We start from the raw sequence: 24947 nt of genomic DNA, 5'->3' as shown, positions 1-24947 counted from the left end.
CTAATAGAAACCAACGTTTGTAAGTGTGAGAACAAAAGCAAACTTAATTAAATGACTCACCCTAATGACAGTGTGACCTTCAATTAAATGACCCACCCTAATGACGGCAGAATACTTCCGAGGGCTGATAAAGCAATTTCTATCTTTCATTAGCTGCTGTGATACAACAAAGAAAACATCGGGAATGAATGGGGTTCTTCAAAAGAAGACTTTGTTGGGCATGTTGTTTTTGTTTGATTCCCCCCGACTGTAACACTTTGCCCTACAGTACTTCAAACAACCGACTCTAGCCCATGGGTGGGCAAACTTTTTGACTCACGGGCCAGAATGGGTTCTAAAGTTTGACAGAGGGGCCGGGCCAGGAGCATTTGGACACGCAATGTAATTTATTAAACCTGGGGATTGAAATGCATAAAAAACAGAGACAATTGAAGGTGCAAATTTAAAGAAATCAACGTTTACTGGAAAAAGATCAATGTAATCATTTTCAACATTCAGAACATATTATTACCCAACAAAAGAAAGCGGTCTTTAAATTGAGAGCGATGTCGATACACGATGTAGTACATTCCCGAAGCTGATTGGCTGACGCGAGGCGTAACGCGTCAAAAGTTAACTTCACTCATATCCCGCGGAGAGGCGAGATGAACGTTTCAATTCTGACACCGGCTTTCCTCTATGGAGTTTGCATGTTTCTCCCAGGTACTCCTGTTGCCTCCTGCATTCCAAAACTGTAAACTATAGACCAATTTACCGTAATGTTCGGACTATAAGTCGCTCCGGAGTACAAGTCGCATTTTGGGGGGCAATTTATTTGACAAAATCCAACACCAAGAACAGTCATGAACGAGGAACAACAGGCTAAACGATAGGTATGCTAACGTGACATAAACACAAACGAAGAGCTGAGAACGGCCCTGATGTAACATTCAGAGTTATTTAAAAAAAAACTATTACATATATAACACGTTTATAAAACCATCTGTGTCACTCTAATTCATTAAATCCATTGATCGTCCTTTGTCAACAATGGGAGCGCGCCGCTGACGGCGCTTGCACTTCAAAATATTCCACAGGCCCATATAACAATATATAAATTAGAAATCAAATAACTATTATATAAGCAATAATATTATCGAACCATCTGTGCACTCTAAATCAGTGGTCCCCAACCACCGGTAATTCACGTTTACCAGGCTTCATGTAGGCCAATCATGACTGCCTAGCTAACAAGATTAGGTCAATATGGCAAGTAGACATTTGAAACATTTAATGATGCTAGGTAGAGAACTCTAGTTATAGATTAGTTACCATGCATCACGTGTTACCATCTCGTGTGAAAATCGCAATTGTATTTGTCTGAATAATTTGGACACAAATCTCTCCTGATTAGGTTTAAGGGGGCAATTACTTTTTTCAGAGGGTGAGATAGGTTTGGATCTTTCTTGGTAAATAAAATTAATTTATAAACTGCATTTGGTGTATCCTTGGGTTGTCTCAGTGTGATATTAACATTGATTGGATGAAATGAAACCTTTGTGTGTGATAAATATGCACATAACACAGAAATAAGGCAAGGGGCAAATACTTTTTCACAACACAGTAATTTTGAGACGCCGTACTTGATTTTTAAAAAAGTCAATCCATTTTGTATATATATAGATCACATTTACCAGGCTTCATGTAGGCCAATCATGACTGCCTAGCTCACAAGATTAGCTCAATGTGGCAAGTAGATATTTGAAAAATGATGATGCTCAGTGGAGAACTCAATTACAGATTAGTTGCCATTCAACAAATGTTGCTCGCCAAGACTCACCCATTAAAAACATTTATACTTGTGTGAGAAATATCAATTAAACGCCTACACTAATAACCCTAATGACAGCGTGACCTTTCCAATAGGCGTCCAAACTACAAAGCAAGTTGCGTCTTTCATTAGCAGCTATGAGTCAACAGAAAACATCAGAGCAGTACCAACAAGCGGAACAGCAAAGCGATTGTCCAAAAGCATATTTCTTTGGGCGTGGTAATTGTTTTGTACATCTTGATGTGTTCTCAATAAACACAGCATCCATATTGGATTTGCAGTGGAATAAAAAAGTCAAAACGGGGAACCGAATATATTTGTGGATTGAAATAACTCATGAAAATCTTGAAGATATTTGTGGATTCAAAAAATATGTGAAAATGACAAACATCACGTGTGAAAATCGCAATTGTATTTGTCTGAATACTTTGGACATAAATCTCTCCTGATAAGGTTTAAGGGGGCAATTACGTTTTTCAGAGGGTGAGATAGGTTTGGATGTTTCTTGGTAAATAAAATTAATTTAGAAACTGCATTTGATGTATCCTTGGGTTGTCTCAGTGTGATATTAACATTGATTGGATGAAATGAAACCTTTGTGAGTGATAAATATGCACATAACACATAAGGTAAGGGGCAAATACTCTTTCACAGCACAGTAATTTTGAGACGCCCTACTTGAGCAGTCACTGAACGCACCTCGACTTTACTGACAAACTTGTGTGAGTCACGGATTAGGCCCCTCGAGGGTGAAGCTAGTGGACAGCCATATTGCCACTGTGACTGGCAACTTCAGTTTATTTTTTCAGGTTTTTTTTCAGAAGACACTATTCTAAGTACACATTTCAAACTAGGTTCCAAGTATGGAGTTATGAGAGCCTCTCCAACAACCAACATCACTGTTTGCAACGACCATTGAGAGTATATTACCCAGAGTTTGCCCTCCACAGTTTAGGTTTATATTTTGCAATGAATTTGTCGCAATGGATTTTGCTTTCATTTCATCGTTGATGGTTCTGACAACCTGATGCAAGCAAATATTTAACATTCAGAGATATACAGGGCGCATAGGGTGTAGACCATCCCTGGGCAAACTACAACCCGCGGGCCACATCCGGCCCACGGGGCCTTTTAGTAAGGCCCGCCAAACCAGAATAAATTGTATTATTAAACTTTCTTTATGGTCATTTTCCCTGCGATGACTATGTTTCCCCAGTAGATTGGGGAAGCGCCCGCCCGTGCATTTACTCCCGGAAGCCGTGTCAGAAAGCTCGGTGCACGCTCACAAGTGCGTGTACGTACTCAGTAGTACGGAACAGGCGCACTCCACGCTCTATTTCCATAAGTGCCGAATTTCGAGTGTGGGCTGTAATGTCAGGATTCTCGTAATTTGCGCGCTGAGCTTTCAGATACAGTTTTACGTTAAAGCCACTCACAAACCTTCTGCAACGTAATTTCGTTTTGTGTGCACTGAGTGTATACTAAATGACAATAAAGTCTGTCTAAGTCTAAGTCTAGTGTTAAAATGAGTGGCCCGAGGAAAAGAAAGGTGGACACTGAGTGCCGAGTGTTAAAAAAGAGTGGACAATTTGGCTTGACCTACGTAGGTGAGCAGATGTTCAGCCACATGAACGTCAAAAAAGCCCGTCGCAGATCTAGGTTATTGGACCGATACCTCAGTTGTATCCTAAAAATTACCACAACAAATTTTACTCCAGACTATGATGCACGAGCAAAAAATGGAGACCAACAATGCTATTCCCACTGAAAATGAAGGGGAGTTTCTCAAGTTTGTTGTAAAAAAAAAAAAAAAGCATTTTGAACATAATTTGTACAAATAGCAGGGAGTGAAACTAGCGGCCATTCTCATTTTCAAACAATGCAGGATGCTCAAGGACATTGACGCACTAATCTTAACCTTTAAAGTTCTTAAGGTCACTAGATTCAGGATTCAAGAATTTTTATTGGCCATGTTTGAGCATGCCAAACAAGGAATTTGACGTTGGTACATCTTAGCCTCTGTTCAACATTTGGGTGACTAACAACACTCAGGACATGTGCGGAAATTGACAAATATTCTCAAACATCCCCTGATCTTAAACTCCCAGGAGGGCAAGGAAAAACTCAAAACTCCTACTAGGGGAAATGAGAAACCTTGAGAAGATACCACAGATGGGAGGATCCCTCTTCTAGGATGACCAGGCTGCAATCGATGCAGAGTGGACACATAGTACACATAATACAGACAATTCAAAATAAAGCGTCGAGAGCAGGATGTTATTGCACAGCAATGACTCTGAGACTCTAAGAGTGGTGTGAGTTCATCAGAGCGACAGCCTGGGGGAAGAACCTGTCTCTGTGTCTGCTGGTTTTGGCGTACAGAGCTCTGTAACGCCGTCCGGAGACTGCAACCTGGGTGCACGTTTCCTGGTCCTGGACAGGTACAAGTCCTGGATAGTTGGGAGGTTGATTCCAATTATCTTTTCTGCAGTCCTGATTGTCCATTGCAGTCTGTGCTTGTCTTGTTTGGAGGCCGATCCAAACCAGACAGTGATGGAGGTGCAGAGGATAAACTGGATGATGGCAGTATAGAAGGTCTTCAGCAGCTCCAGTGGCAGGTTGAACTTCCTGAGCTGCCTCAGAAAGTAAAGCCTCTGCTGGGTCTTCTTCCGGACAGAGTCTATGGGGCTGGTCCATTTCAGGTCCCGAGAGATTGTGGATCCCAGGAACTTGAAGGTGTCTGTGGAGAGAATAGTATTACTGCGGATAGTGAAGGGTGAAAGTGGTGAAGGGTCTCGCCTGAAGTCCACTGTCATCTCCACGGTCTTGAGCGGGTTCAGCTCCAGGTGGTTTTGGCTGCACCAGTGGACAAGCCGCTCCACCTCCTGTCTGTACGCAGTTTTGTCATCGTCCCATGACCGGTGTTTGTGAGTTAAAGCTCTGCTCTGGTTTTCAGGTATCTGTCACCGTCTTCCCGTTTTGATTTCTTTATTACTTTATTTTGATGTATTCTTTCACAGATTCTTCAAGATGATGTATTTGGTCAGAATGTTTGCCGTTTGATGTGATTTCGCCTCATTAGATAAACATCTTTCATAAATCTGACCTGCAGGTGCTGAAGTGATGGAAACTATTATTCATAATAACAGTGTCTTATTTAATGAGAATAATAAAATCGTAGTTTTTTGGTGAAATATATATTTTTTAATGCTGTGAATAATTTCATTTGTTTTCAAAAAGCTTTTTTTTTTATTATCCATGCTTTACTACCTACTAAAGGCCAAAACCTTTTACGCAATGACCTTTACGTGTCATTTATATCACACAAACACTACATCCATCTGCACCTGGTTTGGTCCCCCGGTCAAAATCTAGAACCCAATTCGGCCCGCAAGTCAAAAAGTTTGCCCACCCTTGGTTTAGACCAGTGCTTCTCAGATAGTGGGGCGCGCCCCCCTTGGGGGGCGCGGTGGTATACCTGGGGGGGCGCGTGTGACCCTGGGGAACAGGCTTTTTTTTTGGCAGTACTAGAATAAAGTGTAATTTCGCATTTACTACAGCAGGGGGCAGTGGCGCTCTCATTGTTACTTCTGTCACGTTTGCGACAGTGCAACATTTTACGACTTACAAGACAAGTTAGGATAGTCACGGTGGGGAGGGGGGGCGCGAATAGTTTTCTTCTTGCTAGGGGGGGGCGTAACAGAAAATAATTGAGAAGCACTGGTTTAGACAAAACAACCATCCACACTCTCATGTGCATTTAACACATTTGCCAGACTCATAGATACAACTGCATGCCATAATTTCCGCCGTTGGGACAGAAAATAATGGAAAAATGTTGCGGAGAAATTAATGTATTGAAGTCGGCCTTGCTAGAGGTTGGTAACATAAAATGACCATCGGTGGATTAACTTCTCCCTACGTTGAGTAAGCAGCATTATTAGTCCAGTTCCTGCTAACCATTTTTGGCACCAATGGAGTTAAAGTAGGTAATGCGGAATATTTTCTGAAAATAAAAAAATGAATCTAGTGAAACTTTCTATTTTCAATGGAGAACTTGTGTCTGTTGTGAGCAGAGCAGGCACATGAAAGGGGAGTCGACAACTAGTACGCGGCTCCTGGGCTGGTGCTATGGCTAGTGTCCAAAAAGACGAAGAAATTGGCTCCCCTTTAGGCTTCAAGTCATTCTTTGGAAGCACTTTGGATTCCAAAGAAAAGATGACTCAACGGACAAGACACGTGCAGTTTGTAAATCCTGCCATGCGGTGATCAAATATTCAACAACAAATCTCTATATTTATATTTAAAGAAAAAACACGACATCAAAGTTCAGTAGAGTTTGCAGTACCTTGTTGATTATGCGTATAAATTGTTATAAATCAGGATATTGTTCTATATTTTTTATTTAAAAAAATATATATATGTATCAATCGTAGAGCACTATATTGTGATGTATCGTGAATGAATCACAGCAGGCTTTAAGATATCGGCAAATATCGTATCGTGATTCTTTGTATCGATATGATATCGTATCGTGGCAAAACCTGCGATTTACACCCCTAATATGTTGATTTGATTAATTTACTGTTTTGTTATTGATTATGTTCCATCCATATGTTCCATCCCGAAACCTTGGTTCACAAAATGCTGATCTTTTATTGACTCCAAGAGCCAAAAAGAGCAGGTTTGTGAGCAATCTCGATTTGGGCTTCAGAGCTCTGGAATGCCCTGTAACATTTTCCTAGTTCTTTATCATTAATGCGTTGCACGGTGGGGCACCCGGTGGCACATCCGCCTCACAGTTCAGAGATTGTGGGATCGATTTCACTTCTGGCCCGGTTTGCATGTTTCCCTCATGCCTGCGTGGATTTCCCCCGGGGACTCCGGTTTCCCCCGACATCCCAAAACATGCTTGGTAGGCTGATTGGGCACTCCAAATAGCCCATAGGTGTGAGTGAGTGTGCGGATGGATGTTTGTCTTTGTGTGCCATGCGATTGGCTGGACCCCGGTTCAACCCCGCCTACTACCCGATGACGGCCCGGATAGGCTCCAGCACACCCCCGTGGGGACAGAAAATGGATGGATGGATGGACGGACGGACGGCTTACTCCTATGGTGTGGAAAGTGTTTGGACTTCTGTCTGGATTGGGAAACCTCTGTGCCACAGCCAGGCTCAGCTCTCCACCCATCAGGCCACCGTTTACGGATTGAGGATTACAACGTAGCTTTCGCGCCCGTTATTCTATTGCGTGTGGCAGGCGGATCTGTAGCTACACACTTCTTGGGAGCTAGCATATTTGACAATTCACACACAGAATTGAATATTTACAAATGATGAATACACACAGTACCCGGGACCTGAGGTATACTATAGGCAGAAGGATGCTGTGGATGGAGTCAACAGGCAAGAGAAGAAGAGGGAGGCTAAAGAGGAAGTCTAGTCTATGAATGTGGTGCACATGCAGAAGTGGTTGGTGTGACAGAGGAAGATACAGAGGACAGAGTCAGATGGAAACGATTGATCTGTTGCGGTGAACCCTAACAGGAACAGCCGAAAGACGATAACTGCACACACAACAATAAAAAACATAGTATGTGAAAATCCTGAAAATATTTGTGGATCCAAAAACAATGCGAAAATGACGAATATATTTGTGTATCCAAAAAACACGTGTGAAAATCACAAATGTATTTGTCAGAATAATTCTGAAACAAATCTCTCCTGATAAAGTTTAGGGGGCAATTACTTTTTTCGCAGCGGGTCAGATAGGTTTGTATCTTTTCCCCCTCTTTTTGCTTATGGGTAGATATTCTTAACACACCCCACTGTCCTTTCGGTACCAAGTGTGCAATTTCATCCTGATTAGTCATTGCTGTTTACCAAGCGAATAAAAAAAGGAAACATGTTGCTGGGTTACAGGTTGTTGGAAAACAAGAGAGTTCCAAGTACAACCACAAAAGGCTACAGCGTCAGTGACCTTTTGTCTGCCCTATTCACTTCAAAGTAACTTAATTAACTTTAAAGTGGCAGAAGAAAAAAATGCCAATTGGCAGGATTGCACTAATGGAAACTAATTAATGAATGCAATTTTGTTAAAATGAATGAAGAAGCAATTAAATGCCTCACCATAAAGGCTACACCTTAAAGGGGCCCGGACAAATGATTTAAAACCTCTGCTGAACGCATTGAGGCGATAGAAGGTTCACGAGAGTAGGACCAATACCAACGCAAGAGCCGAAAGGGTCTCCAAGAGCCAACTTGACTAAGCGTGGTGAGTAGTTTCTCTCTTTACGGCTATGTTCACACCGCAGGTCTTCAAGCTTAATTCGGATATTATGGTGAAATACGATTTGTGTGCGTGTGTGTGAGTGCGTGTGCGTACGTGCGTGTGTCACTTGATGGTATGCACAATAATTTAGAATGATGAACACACGCACACACGTTAGAAAACATGGAAAAACAATCACACACCCAATACAACATCAATGTTAAAAAATGGTACACCTCAGACAAAGTTGAATAAAAGAACAACACTCGGTTGACTACATTTTACTTTAAGCTAGTTCGTGCAATCAGACTCTCTAATATTAAAGATTAAAGATTAAAGTCCCAATGATCGTCACACACACACCTGGGTGTGGTGAAATTTGTCCTCTGCATTTAACCCATCCCCGTGTGATTTTAATCCATCCCCTGGGGGAGAAGGGAGCAGTGAGCAGCAGCGGTGCCGCGCTCGGGAATCAGTTGGTGATCTAACCCCCCAATTCCAACCCTTAATGCTGAGTGCCAAGCAGGGAGGCAATGGGTCCCATTTTTATAGTCTCTGGTATGACCCGGCCGGGGTTTGAACCCACAACCTTCCAGTCTCAGGGTGGACACTCTACCCTAATTAAAAGCTGTTTTGAATGAGTTGTCTGCATTAAACAGCACTATGTCCTTTTTTTGTGTAGTAAGTAATGACCAACTTAACTGACAGCAGTTGCACCGGAGGTTCAGTTTTGAAAGAGCAGCAACATAAAAATAAAACTCACCATTAGGTTGAATTAGTGGGAGCACTGAGCTTGTTTCTCATAAACAAGCCGGTCCCATGTAGGCGTAATCGGAGACAATGACACCCGAAGTGGTTAAGGTTTGTCTTTTAATACAGGATGCTTGGTCTCCATGTGCCGAAGCAGTTTTGAAGGCTTCATTACCTCATCAGCTAGCCTGTCGCCACATATTACGCAGAGTGGGCTTGGTGCGTCAGTCATCTGTTGGCGATAAATCCATATTTTAAATAGGACCCCAGAAATTGTCTTTTAAATGCAGCTTTCTTTTTCTTAGAAGTCGTAGCCTCTTCTTCTTCCGTCTCCTCAATGGGATCTTTTCCCTTTCCGAAGAAGCTTTCCAAACATCTGTTTCTTGCTCATATTTACTTGCTTCGCGGGCTTGACTGAGGTGACATGTCACATGACCAGGACGAGCGTCTTGACCTGAATTAATTTATTGTCGATAAACAAAATATATATATTTTTTCTGTGCGGCTTGGCGGCCCGGTACCAAGTGACCCACAGACCGATACCGGTCCGCGGGGGTTGGGGACCCCTGGTCTAGGTAACCTGTGGCAAGCGATGGAAACTGAGCCCTGACAAACTCACACTGTCAAAGCAGCCATTTCTCACATGATGCCTCCCTGATAGACTTCCTCTAGATCAGGGGTGGCCAACCAGTCAGAGACTAAGAGACACATTTTTTACTGTGTTACCGCAAAGAGCCACATCAAACACATGAGCACACATCAACTATCACCCCCAACTGAGGTTTGACTGTATAAATATATATTGAACTCAAGCGAAGTGAACACGCACAATGTTGATATGAACATAAAGGAGCCGCATGAAACCAGGCAAGGAGCCGCATGCGGCTCGCGAGCCGCGGGTTGGCCACCACTGCTCTAGACATATGTTCACTGTTCCTTTTCACTTGTCTTTCAGGACATCATAAGCCATAATGATCATCCTCAAGGTGTTCATTGTTGCCCTCCTGTTTGGTAAGTCATCTCACTCCAGGTAACAAAAAGTAATTTAACGGTTACAGAGATGTCAATGTCAACTATTGCAGGAGCCAGCTGTCTGGGTGCACAGGTAAAGAGACAAGATGACAGTTCTGCGCAATCAAGAGAAGACGGAGGACCGCCTGGGCCACCAGGACCACCTGGTCCTCCAGGACCAAATGGTGCAACAGGACCAAGAGGACCAAGAGGACTAAGAGGACAAGGAGGACAAAGAGGACCAACAGGACCAACAGGACCAACAGGACCAATAGGACCAAATGGCACAACAGGACCACCTGGAGCAAATGGTGACCCAGGACCAGAAGGCCCACAAGGACCACCTGGAGCAGATGGCACACCCGGACGACCTGGAGCAAATGGCAGACCAGGACCAAGAGGTAATCCAGGTACAGATGGACCAACTGGAGCTCCTGGACCAAAAGGACCACTTGGACCACCAGGACCACCTAGTCCACCAGGACCACCTGGACCCCCAGGACCACCTGGTTCACCAGTATTTTGTCCGAATTTTCCTCAGGCACCATGGCTACCTTGGCCACCAAGACCATATCCATATGGCCCAGGTCAAAATTTGCCATGTGGCCCACCTGGGCCACCAATTTGGCCACCTGGGCAAAATTATGTTCATTAATTTTATAGCCCAGGGGTCACACCGACCACCTGGTACTGCAGAGGAAAATTATTCACCTGGACCCCCACCTTTTCAGGCTGGGCCACCATTTGGACCACATTCTATTTCATATCCCAATTAGCCACCCAGACCAATAATACCAGACACCAGTACAGCCACCTATTTTCCTGGATGAAAACCACCTGGACACCAAATTACCAACCTACCCCACCACCTGGACCACCTTCAGGACACCCCCTGCCATTACGGGTTACTCCAGCTAAAAACAACTCACCTGGAATAGCACCCTGCCAACATAGATCACTACCTGGATCATCTGTTACTCTGGATGAAAACAATCAACCTGAAATTTGACCTCGCAAACCTGAACCATTGCCTAGACCTCCACCAAGACCTGCCTGGCGAACACCAATTACTCCAGATGAAAACAGCCCACCTAGACCACCACCTTGTCCACTCGCACAACCTGTTACTGCTTATGAACACAACGCATCTGGACCACTACTCGGACCTCCATCCAGTCCACCACTTGGGCTTCCTGAAGATGTAACCCAAGACCATAGAAACCAACTTGTTTTTCTTCCAAAAGAAAACTTGTTTGCATTTTCTGTTTATCAAGGATTCAGTCCTAATCATAAAAATCTTAAAAAATGTGTCCATCAATCTCTAAATGCAAGATTTCCATCCTCGCTACCCGCATTCAATTATAACAATAAAAATGATTCTCTTTCTGAACGACTTGTGACATGAGATGCTCTTTCCTTTGTAATCAAAGACACAATTGTGCTTCCTGGGTATGAAATCAAACTGCAACCACTTACTGCCTTGTAAACAAATAATAATAATAACATATAGTTATAGTCCAACAAATGAGAAACCCTTTCAAATCCGAGGTTTCATATTACACAATAATAAATTAATAAATGAAAATAAATAAATGTAAACCTCATGTTGTAGCTAATTTACTTTTCACGTTCATTTAACTGACAGGCACTACTCCCAGGTTCCTAAAGTGTGACACAAAGACCAGCAGGTTAAGTGCTATAAAAAGAATTTTATAAATTTCAGTCATCACTTCACGTGATCCATCATCACATTTGATCTTACATTCATAATCATTATAGTACTTAGGTGGTCTCCTTTCCCTCTTTGGATATTGGGTATTTTCAAGACTCTGACCCTTACCTGCAATGATGTCTGTGTCCTGAACTTCAGCTTTTTCAACACTCTGACCCTCACCTGCAGTGATGTCCGTGTCCTGAATTTCAGCTTTAGCTTCCTGTGTGATTGGTTTCAATTCATCCATTTTTGGAAACGTGGTTTAACTCCTCTCCCTGTACAGGATGGAATCACTCATAAGCGTCCTCGGTGAGCATGGGGAGCTGCTGCAAGACAACCAAACATAATTTTCCACACATTCTCGGTGTCGATGAGTGTGTTCTCTGCATTTTCATAAATTACTACCCAGAGATGTGGTGTTAGCTGATCGTGGCTTTGATATTGAGGATGTGTGCTGGGGTAAAGATCCCTGCCTTCACAAAAGGACACTGTCAGTTGGAAACTAGAGATGTGGAAAACACAAATAAAATAGCCCATCTCCGAATTCATGTGGAAAGGGTGATTGGAACTGTCAGAACAAAACACACATTTTTGTCAACAAAAGTACCATTCAATATTGTGTTGCCATGCCAAGGTGAAGACAAAACATTCCTTGACAAGATTGTGTCTTTATTTTGTGCTCTGACCAACATGAGCAAGAGTGCTGTGATAAGTTGAAGGTGTCTGAAATAAATATGCCACGACATACAGCCGAGTAACATGACAGAACAGTCTAAAGTGACATTAGAATGCCTGTAACTACAGTAAGGTGGCCAAAATCACTTCTCCCATTAGTGTAGACAAACTTTCATGAGTTAACCGAGTGCTGTGATCACGGAGCATTGAATCAAGGATCCTTCGGGCTACGCCAATGAGTCGCTCCCATGAACGCCCCATGTGTGAGGCATGAGGCGGGTTAAACACCCAGAAGCATTCTTGTTTGTGCAGGTACCGCTGCACCATGCTGTCTGGTCGATCTACACTCAGCCCAAATTCTTTACAGGCCCCAATGAAATTTGTGCCACAGTCTGACCTCAGTTGTTTGGCTGGTCCTCTCTATGGCAAAGAAATGCCTCAACCCATTTATTCAACTTGAGGTGTCCATTGAGGTAATCACCTCGATGTGAATTGCTCTGGAGCTCATGCAGCAGAATAGTATGGCCCAGCACTTGCTCTTAGGTTGCGTCCCTCTGTTGCGTCTGGTGGGAATGTGCCAGGGTCCGAAAACATCCAGGCCCACATACGTGAAGGGAGGGCAGGTTGTAAGGTGCGCTGCGGACAAATCTGCCATTTGCTGTACCTGTATCCGTCCTCTAAGTCTGTGACAGGTGACGCACTTGTGGATAGTTGAGTTAACGCGGCTTGCCTCCCAGGATCCTTTGAGAGAATGACGGGGTTTTTAAGTTCGATGGCCACATCCGCATTCTTCAGTCTGCCTCCAAGGCAGAAGAGGTCATCCTGTAAGACTGGGTTAAGAGAGCATCGGCAGCTGTTTAATGGAACATGCTTCCCTCTCTCCAGAGCTTCAAATTCCCTCCCAATGGTATTCCTCTGAACAGCTCTGATGATGACCTCTGATTTGGGAAAGCTCATTGACTGAGCGAGGTAAGTCACAGTGATGCCATCCCTTACAATTGCCTGTCGGAGTTGTTAGGGTGCTGCAAACCCTAACAGGAGTCTTGAATGATCTTGCTATATGAATCAGGAGTGCGATGGCTCGTTGGTAGGGGTGTAAATCGTGGGTTTTGTCACGATACGATATCACATCGATACAAAGAACCACAATACGATATTTGCCGATATCTTAAAGCCTGCTGTGTTTCATTCACGATATATCACGATATAGTGCTCTACGATAGATTTTTTTTTCTTAAATAAAAAATATAGAACAATATCCTGATTTATAACAATTCATAGGCAAAATCAACAAAGTACTGCAAACTCTTTATTTAGGAAATTACAAGAGTATTGTAGTATACAATGGGCTTATTTTAACACTGAACTTTGATGCCGTGTTTTTTCTTTAAATATAAATATAGAGATTTGTTGTCCCTGAATATTTGATCACCGCATGGCAGGATTTACAAACTGCACGTGTCTTGTCTGTTGAGTCATCTTTTCTTTGGAATCCAAAGTGCTTCCAAACGAATGACTTGAAGCCTGAAGGGGAGCAAATTTCCTCGTCTTTTTGGACACTAGCCATAGCACCAGCCCAGGAGCCGCGTACTAGTTGCCAACTCCCCTTTCACGTGCCTGCTCTGCTCACAACACAACAACGCCGCGCACTGCTCCCGGAAAGAGGAAGCAAACAACAATGAACTGGATTTCAAAATAAAGTCGCGTCTAAGGTCCGAGGTCAAACACGGCGATATAAATCGATGTTTACATTTAGCATCGATGCCAATAAATCGTAGAGCATTATATCGATTATTCGATGTGTATCGATGAATCGTTACACCCCTACTCGTTGGAGACTGTCGAATGTGGAGAACCTTTGAAAGCGCTCTGTGCTGAGAACTTTCCCTTGTAGATCGGCGATGTAGCTCTTCACAACTGGACGGACCTCTGCAACTGACTCCGGTGAGACTAAGCTGAATAACTGAGCTGGGTCTGGCTGAATGGAGGGCTTGTGCAGTGTCAAACGCGCACTTTTTATTAAAGTGTCACCGGCTTCCCATCAAAGGGTTCGACAAGCCGGGGTGAAGGGAGTCCGTATCTAACCACCCGAGTTAAATTAATTTACCAGAATCAATCTAATTTCTTTATGACACCAATCCCTCTTAAGTCAACCGACGCGCGAGCCGAGCAACTCAATTCGAGGAAAGTCGTCGAAATGACCGCGCCATAATGATGCCTCCCTTCGGTTGTTTGATGCTTTTGTTATGTTACGGATATTTTTAGATGTCTTTGTTAAGACCTCAGGGATTCGTTAATTTACTAGAGCGCCCTCGCCCTAGCTGAGCTCAAGATAACTACTTCGAACCAGATCTGACAATTCCTGATGTTAAGGATTAAGGCTGTCTTCACTTTAAAAAGAATTGAACGGATTTAAAGAATGACTATGATAGGGAAATAAAGACATTTTAAAGTTGTAATTACTGCATATAAAACCATGCTCAACATAGTTAATACAAAATAATTGATAACCGAATTAAGGTTTAGAAGAGACTTAATGAATAAGCAAGAAAAAGAATTACAAGTCGAAAAAACAAAAAAACAAGACTCACCCACTCAGAACAAAAGAGGAGACTAAAGGTCTATTTGGTTGAACAAGTCGAGTGATCGGCTCTCCTTTGTTCCAAAATCCGAATTCTGTTTAAAAAAAGAGGAAAGGTATGGCCGTGAGGAGCATAGCCAAAAAAAGTAAAATTGGCGTCTTCCCCTTTCTGCCCGGAGCGGCTGTCTCCTCTGCCTTCCTCGAAGCTTAAAATTTGACAAAGTCCAATTCGAAGACTCTGGAAATTCCTTTTAGTAGATTTTGGTTCAATCTCAAAAAGAATGAAAATTCCATCTTCGTTCTTTTACTCCGGGCAGCGTCACGGCCATCGCCCTGACAAGGAAGAAGCGCGCCCGCTCTGTGTCTGGGCAACATATTTACAGGCTTCTGGCATTACCTCATCGTAATATGTAGGTGAAAGGTCAGAATCCCTGCATCGCTGGTTGTCTTGGCAACCTTGCTTCAAGCAGCAACCACTGCGCATGACAGCAGTCTGTCACCGGATGCAGATGTTTCCTGTTTTGCTCGTTATTTCTTTCACTATTAGCCCTTAATGTCTCCTCTCAACTTAATACATTCAGGTATGGATGGAACACCAATGTTAAATACAGGTTGGTCAAAACATTGCAACATGAATCACATATATCTTGTCTAATAAAGATCAATCTCAACACATAATAGTACTTAACACAATAATGGGTTCCTCCAACTTAAACACATATATTGATATTGCTTATATATTGATTATGGCACAGCAAACTCATATTCCAAAATTGTGCGTTGCTACGTGTTTGAACAGGTTGTGTCCTCCCAATTGCTAACAATTTAATTTATTAGATTTGTTAATTTCCATCAGGTCACCCCTATGTCATGCTTTAACACCATCTCCTGGTGAAATTTTGGAACTACTACATGTTTTGGGATAGCCAATGTGCCTGGGCCAAATTCAATACCTAATTTTACACCATCTTGTACCACCATGCCACTTGGCACCCCCCCCTTGAATTTCGGGACAGGCAACATTGCCTTGCCCTCCACCATAGTTGGGAGCCACTTTGGCATCTCGTCCTTGGAATAAAAAAAACAAATGTCCACAACTTCTCCAGTAGAGGAATCAGGGAGTAGTTCGTCGGGCGGGCTGAGACAGCCCTATCCCGCAAGTCACTCCAGGGTCCGAAGCAAGCACTCCACGCCGTCCTGAATGAACACGCCGCCGTGACGGACGCTGATGTCGTCGTCGCTGCCGTTGCCATTCTTGTCGATGTTGTCGTCGATGCTGTCGTCGTCGTTGTCGTCGTCGTTGTCGTTGTCGTTGACGTCGTCGTTGACGGCCCCCTCAGGTCGAACGCGATATGCTCGATTCTTGGAAAGGTGGGGGGTTGGCCCCTTGAGGGGGGCAGTTACAACCGAATCAGATGTGGCCATGAGCTGTCCCGGGAGTAAGTTGTCTCTCCTAGTCAAAAGTCGTCATAATTCGACTTTTGAAGGGGGAGTGGCCCCCAAATAGAAACAGCAAAGGAAAAGGAAAATAAAAATAGGGAAATAGAAAATAAAAAATAAAAAGTGAACAGTAACTTAAAACTTAATGGGGAATGTGCACAGCGGAGTGAGTGACATGTCTGGTGAGAATGATGAATGATGAAAAAGAAAGAAGCCCGAAGTAGTGTGGCTCGTGACGGGACAGGTTGTCAGGGACATCGCTGGTGACCGTCACAATAAAAGAATAGTAGAAAGTCCCATAAAACGTGGACTTGAGTTTGGCGACAGATCCGATGGAGGATAGAAATTTTAGCTGTGTGAATGAGGCGAAAACACAGATACAATTGAACACTGTTGCGACAGGAAACGACCCGCCCCAGATGTAGTTCCTGGAAAAGTCGAGACACTGCAGTCGCACTCAGTGGCCGTACGGGCCAAGTGCGCACCTGTAGAGATTTTCGGTGGCCGGGTTAGTCTCCGTCAAAAGTCCAACAAAAAAGGGAGGCTTGCGCTGACCGCGTTTGGCAAATAGGAAAAGTGCGCAGCCTTGGCATCCGTAACTGTGAGCATCAATGTGGAAGTGACCCGGTCAGACCCAGTTATGGGTGCCGAGATCCGGTCAGATTTTAAGGGTACCGAGGAAAATAAAGCGCGCGTAAGCCACGTCGTTTGGACACTGATCGAATTAGAAGTGTTTGTGGGTTACAAGGCTCCTCGATCTAAACGCTGGTGCAAGAAAATGGCAGAGTAAACTCGGTGGGCTGTCATTTTTGAATACCGAGGCAGCTGGTGCGTTATAGCGGCAACGGTCCGATCCCGATTTGTCGAGGCGTACTGTAATAGCATGCACGTCTGTCAAAGTTGGATAAATTTGAGCTTGCGACAAAACCGCTATTGGACGAAGGTTTTGTGCGGCTGCTGTGTGAAAATGGAAAACGTGGAAAAGAGGCCTCTGGGGGGTTTAATATTGATATAATTGGTAAAGTAATTTGTGTGCACACTTAAGTTCAAATCTGCAGAATAAAGGGGAAATATACAGCGCTATTAGAAACGAAACGACACAAAAGTTAAGTAAGACGTGCATATTTGTCAGTGCATCTGCTCTGATGACAGTTAAAATGACCAAACTGCTAAGCAGCAGTTGGAAAGAAGCAAAATGTGGAATGGATTCGAATCCCGTTGTATGTCTTCTGTGTCCGTGTGTAATCTTTGTGAACTCTGTCAGGTTAATGTTGTCTGTTTGAGCTTGCGCGCGATGGGACGCTTGAAGTATGCGTGCGTGCGTAAATGGGTGTGTGTGCGTGCGTGTGTGTGGTTATGCTCATGAGCGCGCATGGGTGTGAGCGCGTGCTTGTAGAAGCAGCAAAAGGAACGGAAAGGATGGTGTGCTCTTGTTGCTTTGGGGCGCATGCCCGCCTGCGCTGCACGCGCGGGGAGGGGGATCCGGCCCCCTGGGCGGCAGGGTGGCCAACCTGTACCTGCCCACTGTGTTTCAGGCTGGCCCCTCCCCGCGCGGGTGACATCGGGGCGGTGCGAACGGCTGGAGTTGTGCCCATTTTAGGGGCCTGCGTGGCCAGCAGCGAAAGGAACTATGACAAAATGATGGAAGACGGAATGCTGAAGGAGCAAAAGAATGCATGACCAACTGGAGAAATAGGAGCATGCGTGTGTTAACCAATACGACACCAATATAGATGTATCTAAAGAAAAACATGCTGGGACGACAGCAAGCGGTGGCAGAAGAGTGTGGCCCACTCGTAAATAATGGGGGACCCCTCTAAGGCCAGCTGAAGCTCCTTTTAGCATTCTGAGAGGAATAGGAAATTGGATCTGAAGAAAGCTCAACTTATTAATTTAAATTGCTGAAAGGATGACAAAATTGAAGACAAATTATTGATACTCGTATCTTTGGGGCTCTCCTCAATACTTCAGATTTTCTGTTACATAAAAAACCTGAGACGGCGGATACATCCGTTGTCTCCAGGAGGACATAGAGACACAGCATGAATTTAGGATTAATGTTTAACAGCCGTCTAACAGGTGGAGTAGGAGCATGCGAGGGCTAACCACTACAACACAAATATAGGTGATTTGAGTGTCTAAAGAAAACTCAACCGGTCAACACTAATTTATGAGAGCAAGAGCGGTATCAAGTCCTCACTTGCACAGCAGCAGCTGGAATTAAAGGAATTTTCTGGATTTAGACATAGGACTGAATTGTATGCATGGAGAGCCTGCTCGTAAATTGCGTTGGCCCGACAAGGCTGACCAGTGCCCACTGTAACAAGACGAACAGGTCAAAAGCAGCAAGTTCAAAATAGAGGCGGAGATGCCAACGAGGAGAGATTGGATTTGGTAGTAATCGGTTGGTTCTTTTAATACTCTTGTAAAAGTATGCTCGGTACAAATAAATTAGCGATAGGAGCATTTTAGAAGTCCAAAAGTAAGAAACTCAAATGAAAATCACATTCTAGATTCGAATAATGGAGCCCAACTGGAGCATGGGAAAAGTGAACAGCTGAGAAATGGCCTTCGATGTAGTGGCGGAGAATTAAAAATTCAAGATAGTCCAGTAATATCGGTAAGTGATCTTAACACCAATAATACTGAGGTCAAACCAGAGAGGATGCAATGTTTGGAACATGACTTAATTATGAAAAATGTACATTCTGTACGCAAAATTGGGAAACTTTATCTGAAATTAAAGGCTCAAATCAGGAAAGGTGAAAAGATGATAGAGAGGATTGCATAAAATCAAAGGCAGGAAAACAAACAATGGAATGTAGCCTGAAATTAGGATGAGCTTCTGGAAATCACAGTATAATTGAGAGAAATCACAGTTAAGACTTGAAATTTTAAGTTTGGGGTAATCTGCCACTTTAAAATTGTTCAAATAAGGTCCATCACAATACAGCCGAGAGCTCATGAAGGAAAGGCAACGTTTTTCTCAAATATATTAAATGGTTGTTAATAGGAGAATTGGAAGTTTGATTAGCAAAAGGTACTAGGTAATTAATGGCTAATTGGAAGACGATATTTAAGTTTGGTTTCCCAGCCTGTCTTTTCCAGTATCCAGCAGTGACCCTGAAACTCGATCCCGAGACTCCACCGACAGCTGAGAACAACAAGAAAACGGTGCATGGCTCTGAGGCACCTTTGACCTTTTGCAAGAGCAAAGAAGGACTATATTTGTGCTTGGGGGGAGCACAACGCTCCGGAGGAAAACGACATCCTCTGAGGCGAGACTGAAGAAACTTACAAGATGTGAATGGACTCAGTTGAAAATGGACTCATCCGAGAGTGAGGAATGAGTTGGCTCTGAGGCTACAACTAAAGACAACAACTTGAAAATGAGGTGCGGCGAAAGACCCATGAGACCTGAAATGTGCAACAAGCAAACGGGACTCCTTGCTGAGGCGTAACCAAATTTGGTGGGCTTGGGTCAAAGTGAATGGAAGCTTGCTTGGGCACTGAACTTGACACAACTGAGGAGTCTTGATAAAAGATAAATAAATAAATCAGGAACAAAAGGTGTAGTGTTACAGAAAAAGTAAAAGCATCATAATCAGAGGATAAATTTGGATAAAACAGATAGGCTAAATTGTACGAAATAAAGAGTAGGATCACATTTAGTCCATCCAGCTTAACAATTAGACATAGAGTCATTGACAAACTGGAGATGAAAATAGGACATTAGGACCCAATAGGATGCAGTCAAGAGGTGGCTAGATTGTACAATGGACCTGATTATTATTCATTAATAAAATTAGAAGTTAATTACACCTCACGGGGAATTCTGGTGTCAGAAAGTCCGATAAGTTCAAGGAATAACAGCCATGGAAACTTTTGACAGTTAAGAATAATGCGGCATAAGAGTCACAATAAATGACAGTTAACGAGATGACAAACGTGATAGGACTCAAATAACAAATGCATTGACAAGGCAAAGGGAAAATACCATAGGGGAGTAGACTGTCGGAGGGACCCTTTTGAGTATCTGTACCCAGCGGTTCGATCAGAATGATTGATTAGGATAAAATTATTTAAGGACCATCTGAGGCTGCTTCTTTCCCCATGCTCACCCTTGAACAGGCTCGGCAGTAGAAATAACTGAATTTGTTAGGCATTTAATTGACAGTTTTACGGTAAAAGTGAGGTACGATTGTATGAAATATTTAATTGAGAAGAACATCCAGAAATGAAGTGTTACCTTCAATATTCACTGATTGCCTACTCACTTGCACATACTAAATTTGTTTGGTGTGGAATGAGAGCTGAGCGATGAAGGTGACTGAATTGGCACTTGTGTGGTTAAGAATGTGTATGTGTGTCTGGGACAGGGTGAAAGGCCAAAGTATTTTGGAGTTGGGGTAAAAGGGTCACAGTTGAGGGTAAGATTCCTCTCACATGAGACTGGAACACCCAAGTTTGATGAGTGATGAGTTGTAACCTTAACCAACAGCTGATGGTTAATCAGAGGCACCATGAACAACAAAATAGTTCATGGAGAAGGCCCATTTCAGCAACACGAATGGACAAGACAGGACTAATATCAAACACTAGGACAATGGACGATATGACGTGACAGACTTGGACTCACCCGACGGGATGACTGACTATGTGGATGACAACCAAACATTTGAAACTTAAGCTTGCTTGTGGCAAGTGCAAGGTTTGCTTTGTTTCTGTGCGTCACTTGACTTATTGCAGCATCAACCACCAGCCAAGGAGCAGATTGCTGGCTGTTTTATAACTTGTAATAATTTTGCAGGTTGGCGATTGCAGTCTTGGAGAGTTTATATTGAATTCACGTGAAAATGTTAACCCTAACCCTTTTGATTTTTGTGATGATTGAGGATTTTCAGGACAGAATCCCCGGGCGCCGTGATTCGTTGTGTGTCTATGTTCTATTTTGATACTCGATGCCTGTGTACTTTTTGTGAGCACAAGGGTCCGCTGTCAGCAGGGCTGTATGCTCACTGGCAGGAGTGCGATGATTGTTGTTTTGTTGCCGAGTGTGGGGTGAACAGTCAATTTTCAGGAACTTGGGGATGACGGTTCTGGATGAGTGAAAGGTTCGACAAACTGGCTGCAGGACGTATGGTGATGCGGTAGGACGTTTTGCCGGTTCCTTTTTGAATGCCTGATGACACATTGAGTGAATGTGTCAGAGGGGGGAGTTACATTTAAATGAGTAAGTAGATATAAAAGCTATTTGTGACATTCAATGTTTTTTCGGATTCAATTATTTTTGAGGCTTTAACAGGACGTGCCAGAATTCAACAGGCAGTGATGGAAGGAGCAGAAGAAGCAGCTCGAAAGGAAAGGAGTTACTGGGAGACAACAATCTGGAATGGATGCAAAGCGTGGAATCACGTGGGCCTCTGGATCATAGGAGTAGATGCCGAGAACGCTCTGAGGTTCTACTGAGCACTTCGATGAGACGACGACCACCAGTCATCCCCGTGCCCCAATCAACCCCAAAAGAGAAGATTTAGTTTGCAGACGACTGGTTATGGAGATGTCGTCTACTGGGGGTGACCGAAGGGGGCCGGGAGGACTTCCGGCCTACGCTGGGCATAGCTGCTTTTTTCATTGCAACTCAAGGTTTTGTGCTGTTGTCATCGTTAAATACTGGCAGTGGCTCCCGATTATTGCAGACCCCGTGGACGCTGACCGGGGCCTGGAAAGAGACTCTGAGGACGGTGGAGTGGACATAAAGATTTTGGATGGACGGCAGGCCCTGAGCAGTGATCCCGGGGCAAATTCACTACTGAGCATTCAGTGGACTGGACTTTGCATCGACAGGCACTTACATATGCAAGGGGGGCAACACTGAGGGCGCTTCAACGTTTCAGTATGCTGTGATATTGCGTCAATATTTTATCAATCGGTACTTTATCTGATGACTACATGCTGCAATTACTTTATCTTATTCATTTAACTTTTCACATGTTAACATTGACAATGCAGTTTGACTGTTTAGCGGTCGGTGAACTTGTCATTTATTTTCCTTCTGTTTTGTGAGTTCATACTGTTTTGTGGATTGTGATATGTGCCAAGACTCCTTGTACCTGGCTAACGCCAGGTGGAAGGAATCACTGAGGATGTTAGAAAGGGGCTCCCTCTTTTTCCGTGTCATTAGACTGGCAGGGTTTTTTCTCGAGGGAGGGACGGCAACTTTTCGAGGTTTCTAACGGACCACGCCAAATTCATTACTTCACAAATTATTGACGGTATTGAGATACTACCTAAGGGGGGTGGTTATCGTCATTTGAATAATGTGGACTTCAATTTTCTTCATTCGTGGTTCCTGAGAGGCCTCAGATTGCTGTCAGGGAGCAATTGAATACCAAAGTAGTTTGAGCTTTCCTAGTTGAAATAACCTTAAGTAGCATGCCTCGAGCGTGATATAGGCTGTACAGGTATAGGCCAAATTGTAGACGTGATCAGAAAATTTGGTTGGGTGAAGATTTTTGGGTGTTTACCGATGTCATCTCTTTTTGGACCGTTTTCGGGACATTTATAAAGTCCCGGAGGGGGGAATGAGGTAAATTTTGGATTCTATGCGTCACTGTATGTCACCTTAAATGGCGACCTTGCAGCAGTGAGAAGACCCTAAGCTATTTTTGCGGTACAGAGAAGCTCTAGTTTCAGTAATGTGTAGGTACTTAGAATATGGAAGGGCCATTCGTCCGTGACCAGGAAGACCTTTGTCCATGCACTTTTAAGGGCATCGGAAGTAACCAGTAGAGTGAGACTCGGACCGCAGCTGTTGTCTTACGAGGTACAAATGATGGGGGAGAACAGATAGAGAAGAGGGGAGAGCGCGAAGAGCAAGGAGCGCGCAGGGCGCAGAGGCGCGAAGGACAAGAGCAGGCGCGCAAGGGCGCAAGGGGCAAGGGCGCAAGGGCGCAAGGGGCAAGAGCAAGAAGCGCGAGGGCCTTTTTGGGGCGAACATCTGTGCTGTCAAGAGCTGAAACATCTTTGCTCTTGGGGCCACCCTAACTTTTGGAGAGACATCACTTTGACATCGGTTGAATAAATCTTTTCCCAATCAGCCGAGTGTCACCGAAGTGCTTCCTTACCCGGACCAGCCATCGTCCACTGAGTGTTTTGTTGGAGACCAGCGAAACAACAAAGACCATTCACCACATTTTCTTTAAATTCATCCGCGTTCTGCCATTGAAGCGGGGTGCATTCAAAAACCAGTCGTACAGACGGAAACGTTTTGTGATCAAATCTTTCATAACGAGAATGATTTGAGTGAATTGATTTGAATGAATAATTGAGACGAAATTTCAGTTCTGAAGGCTCCTTTTGTCCCAAGCAAAGTGACAGATGGTGGGGAGGGGGGATACAAATTGTAAAATCGATTCACTCAAATCATTCTCGTTATGAAAGATTTGATCACAAAACGTGTGTGGCTTTTTCTTAAATGAACACGTTTGACATTGCTATCGTGTCAGCTTTTAATTATATTGCGCTGTCATGTTAAAGCAAATTAATAAATGCAACAGTATTAATTTGCTTTGAAAATACCTGAGTAATAAAATAAAATGGATGGATGGATGGATGGATGGATGGATGGATGGATGGATGGATGGATGGATGGATGGATGATCACAATTAAGTAGAAAGTCTCCTTTGTAATATATACTCCTTGTAGCCTGTACCCAAAAAGAGGAGTTTCTTTGCATCGATGTTTATGCAAAGAGCTCACGTGATTATATTGTTGCGTTTTGGTGAAGTGAATGAGTGTTCCGTCTGTACGACTGGTCTTTGAATGCACCCCGCTTCAATGGCAGAACGCGGATGGCATCAAATGAGAAGAATCCTTTATAAAAAATTAAAATTGACTGAGCAAACGTGAGTTCTTCATGTTTTTGTTGAAAACAACATAGTGCTGACGCCTAAAGGGAAATGTACTTTCGGCAGTTTGCAAACACATTTGATTAAGGCTCCGTTAGACACATATAATCATATCAATATAATTTCTAGTAGTAGTGTGGTCGCTTAATAAGTGGAAAGGAATGTGCAGGCTACATGAATTTGTTTTCTTCAAAGTATTGTGCAACAGGAGGTCCAGAAAGGGAGCATATCTCAAGGCCGATGGGAACGCGAAAAACAACTCGTCTTTGTGGTCCAGACACCTGTGCTGAGCAAGGGGAAACCCAAACGAGGAGGAGATGACCATCGACCAATCACCACACAATCTTTAGCATGTTTGAATATTCATATTGTGTTTCTTTAAAACTGGGCAACCCGGAAGAATGTGTCGTCTTTCTGGTCACAAAGGCACACGGGTTTTTGTGGTAAGGACCCAAAACCCAGGCGCCTGTATTAGCTTGCTTTGTCAAGATTAAACAATTGGTAAATTCAGTCTGATTGATCTACTGGTCTTGTCTTTGACAGAACGAACTCGCAAAATTGTTAGGTGCGCCAGTGTGTGGATTAGAACATAGCAATTCTTGTGTTAAGTGTTGATCAAAATTTGGAGTCAGATCAATAGCTAAAATCCGTATCCTAACACGCCGTACGACATGGGTTTTTCGCTTTCCAGATAAGGGGTCGTCACTAATTATTTGTGTTTAGATAAATGTCTGAGCTATAATGGTGTAATTAATGATTAAAACTGGAAAGTATCTGTTTATTGT

At 43.5% G+C, this 24947-nt stretch overlaps 1 protein-coding gene and 1 long non-coding RNA gene across 2 annotated transcripts in view; one reads left to right on the top strand and one right to left on the bottom strand.

Annotated features, from left to right (window-relative positions):
* Window positions 1–7997: 7997 nt before the first annotated feature.
* LOC133156466 (collagen alpha-1(I) chain-like) overlaps window positions 7998–24947 on the top strand; it is a 43174-nt gene continuing 26224 nt past the window's right edge. The window contains exons 1-3 of the mRNA XM_061282189.1: window positions 7998–8083; window positions 9786–9841; window positions 9913–10185. Coding sequence (XP_061138173.1) covers window positions 9802–9841; window positions 9913–10185 — 313 coding nt within the window. The 5' untranslated portion in view covers window positions 7998–8083; window positions 9786–9801. The remainder of the gene's footprint in view (window positions 8084–9785; window positions 9842–9912; window positions 10186–24947) is intronic.
* The window catches only part of LOC133156467 (uncharacterized), a 40761-nt gene continuing 25236 nt past the window's right edge, over window positions 9423–24947 (bottom strand). The window contains exon 2 of the long non-coding RNA XR_009714871.1: window positions 9423–10185. This is a non-coding gene — a long non-coding RNA (uncharacterized LOC133156467). The remainder of the gene's footprint in view (window positions 10186–24947) is intronic.

This window comes from Syngnathus typhle, linkage group LG7 (assembly GCF_033458585.1).
Source record: "Syngnathus typhle isolate RoL2023-S1 ecotype Sweden linkage group LG7, RoL_Styp_1.0, whole genome shotgun sequence".
Lineage (NCBI taxonomy): Eukaryota > Metazoa > Chordata > Actinopteri > Syngnathiformes > Syngnathidae > Syngnathus > Syngnathus typhle.
Note: the sequence above shows the minus strand (reverse complement) of the source record. Positions and strands in the feature narration are given on the sequence as shown.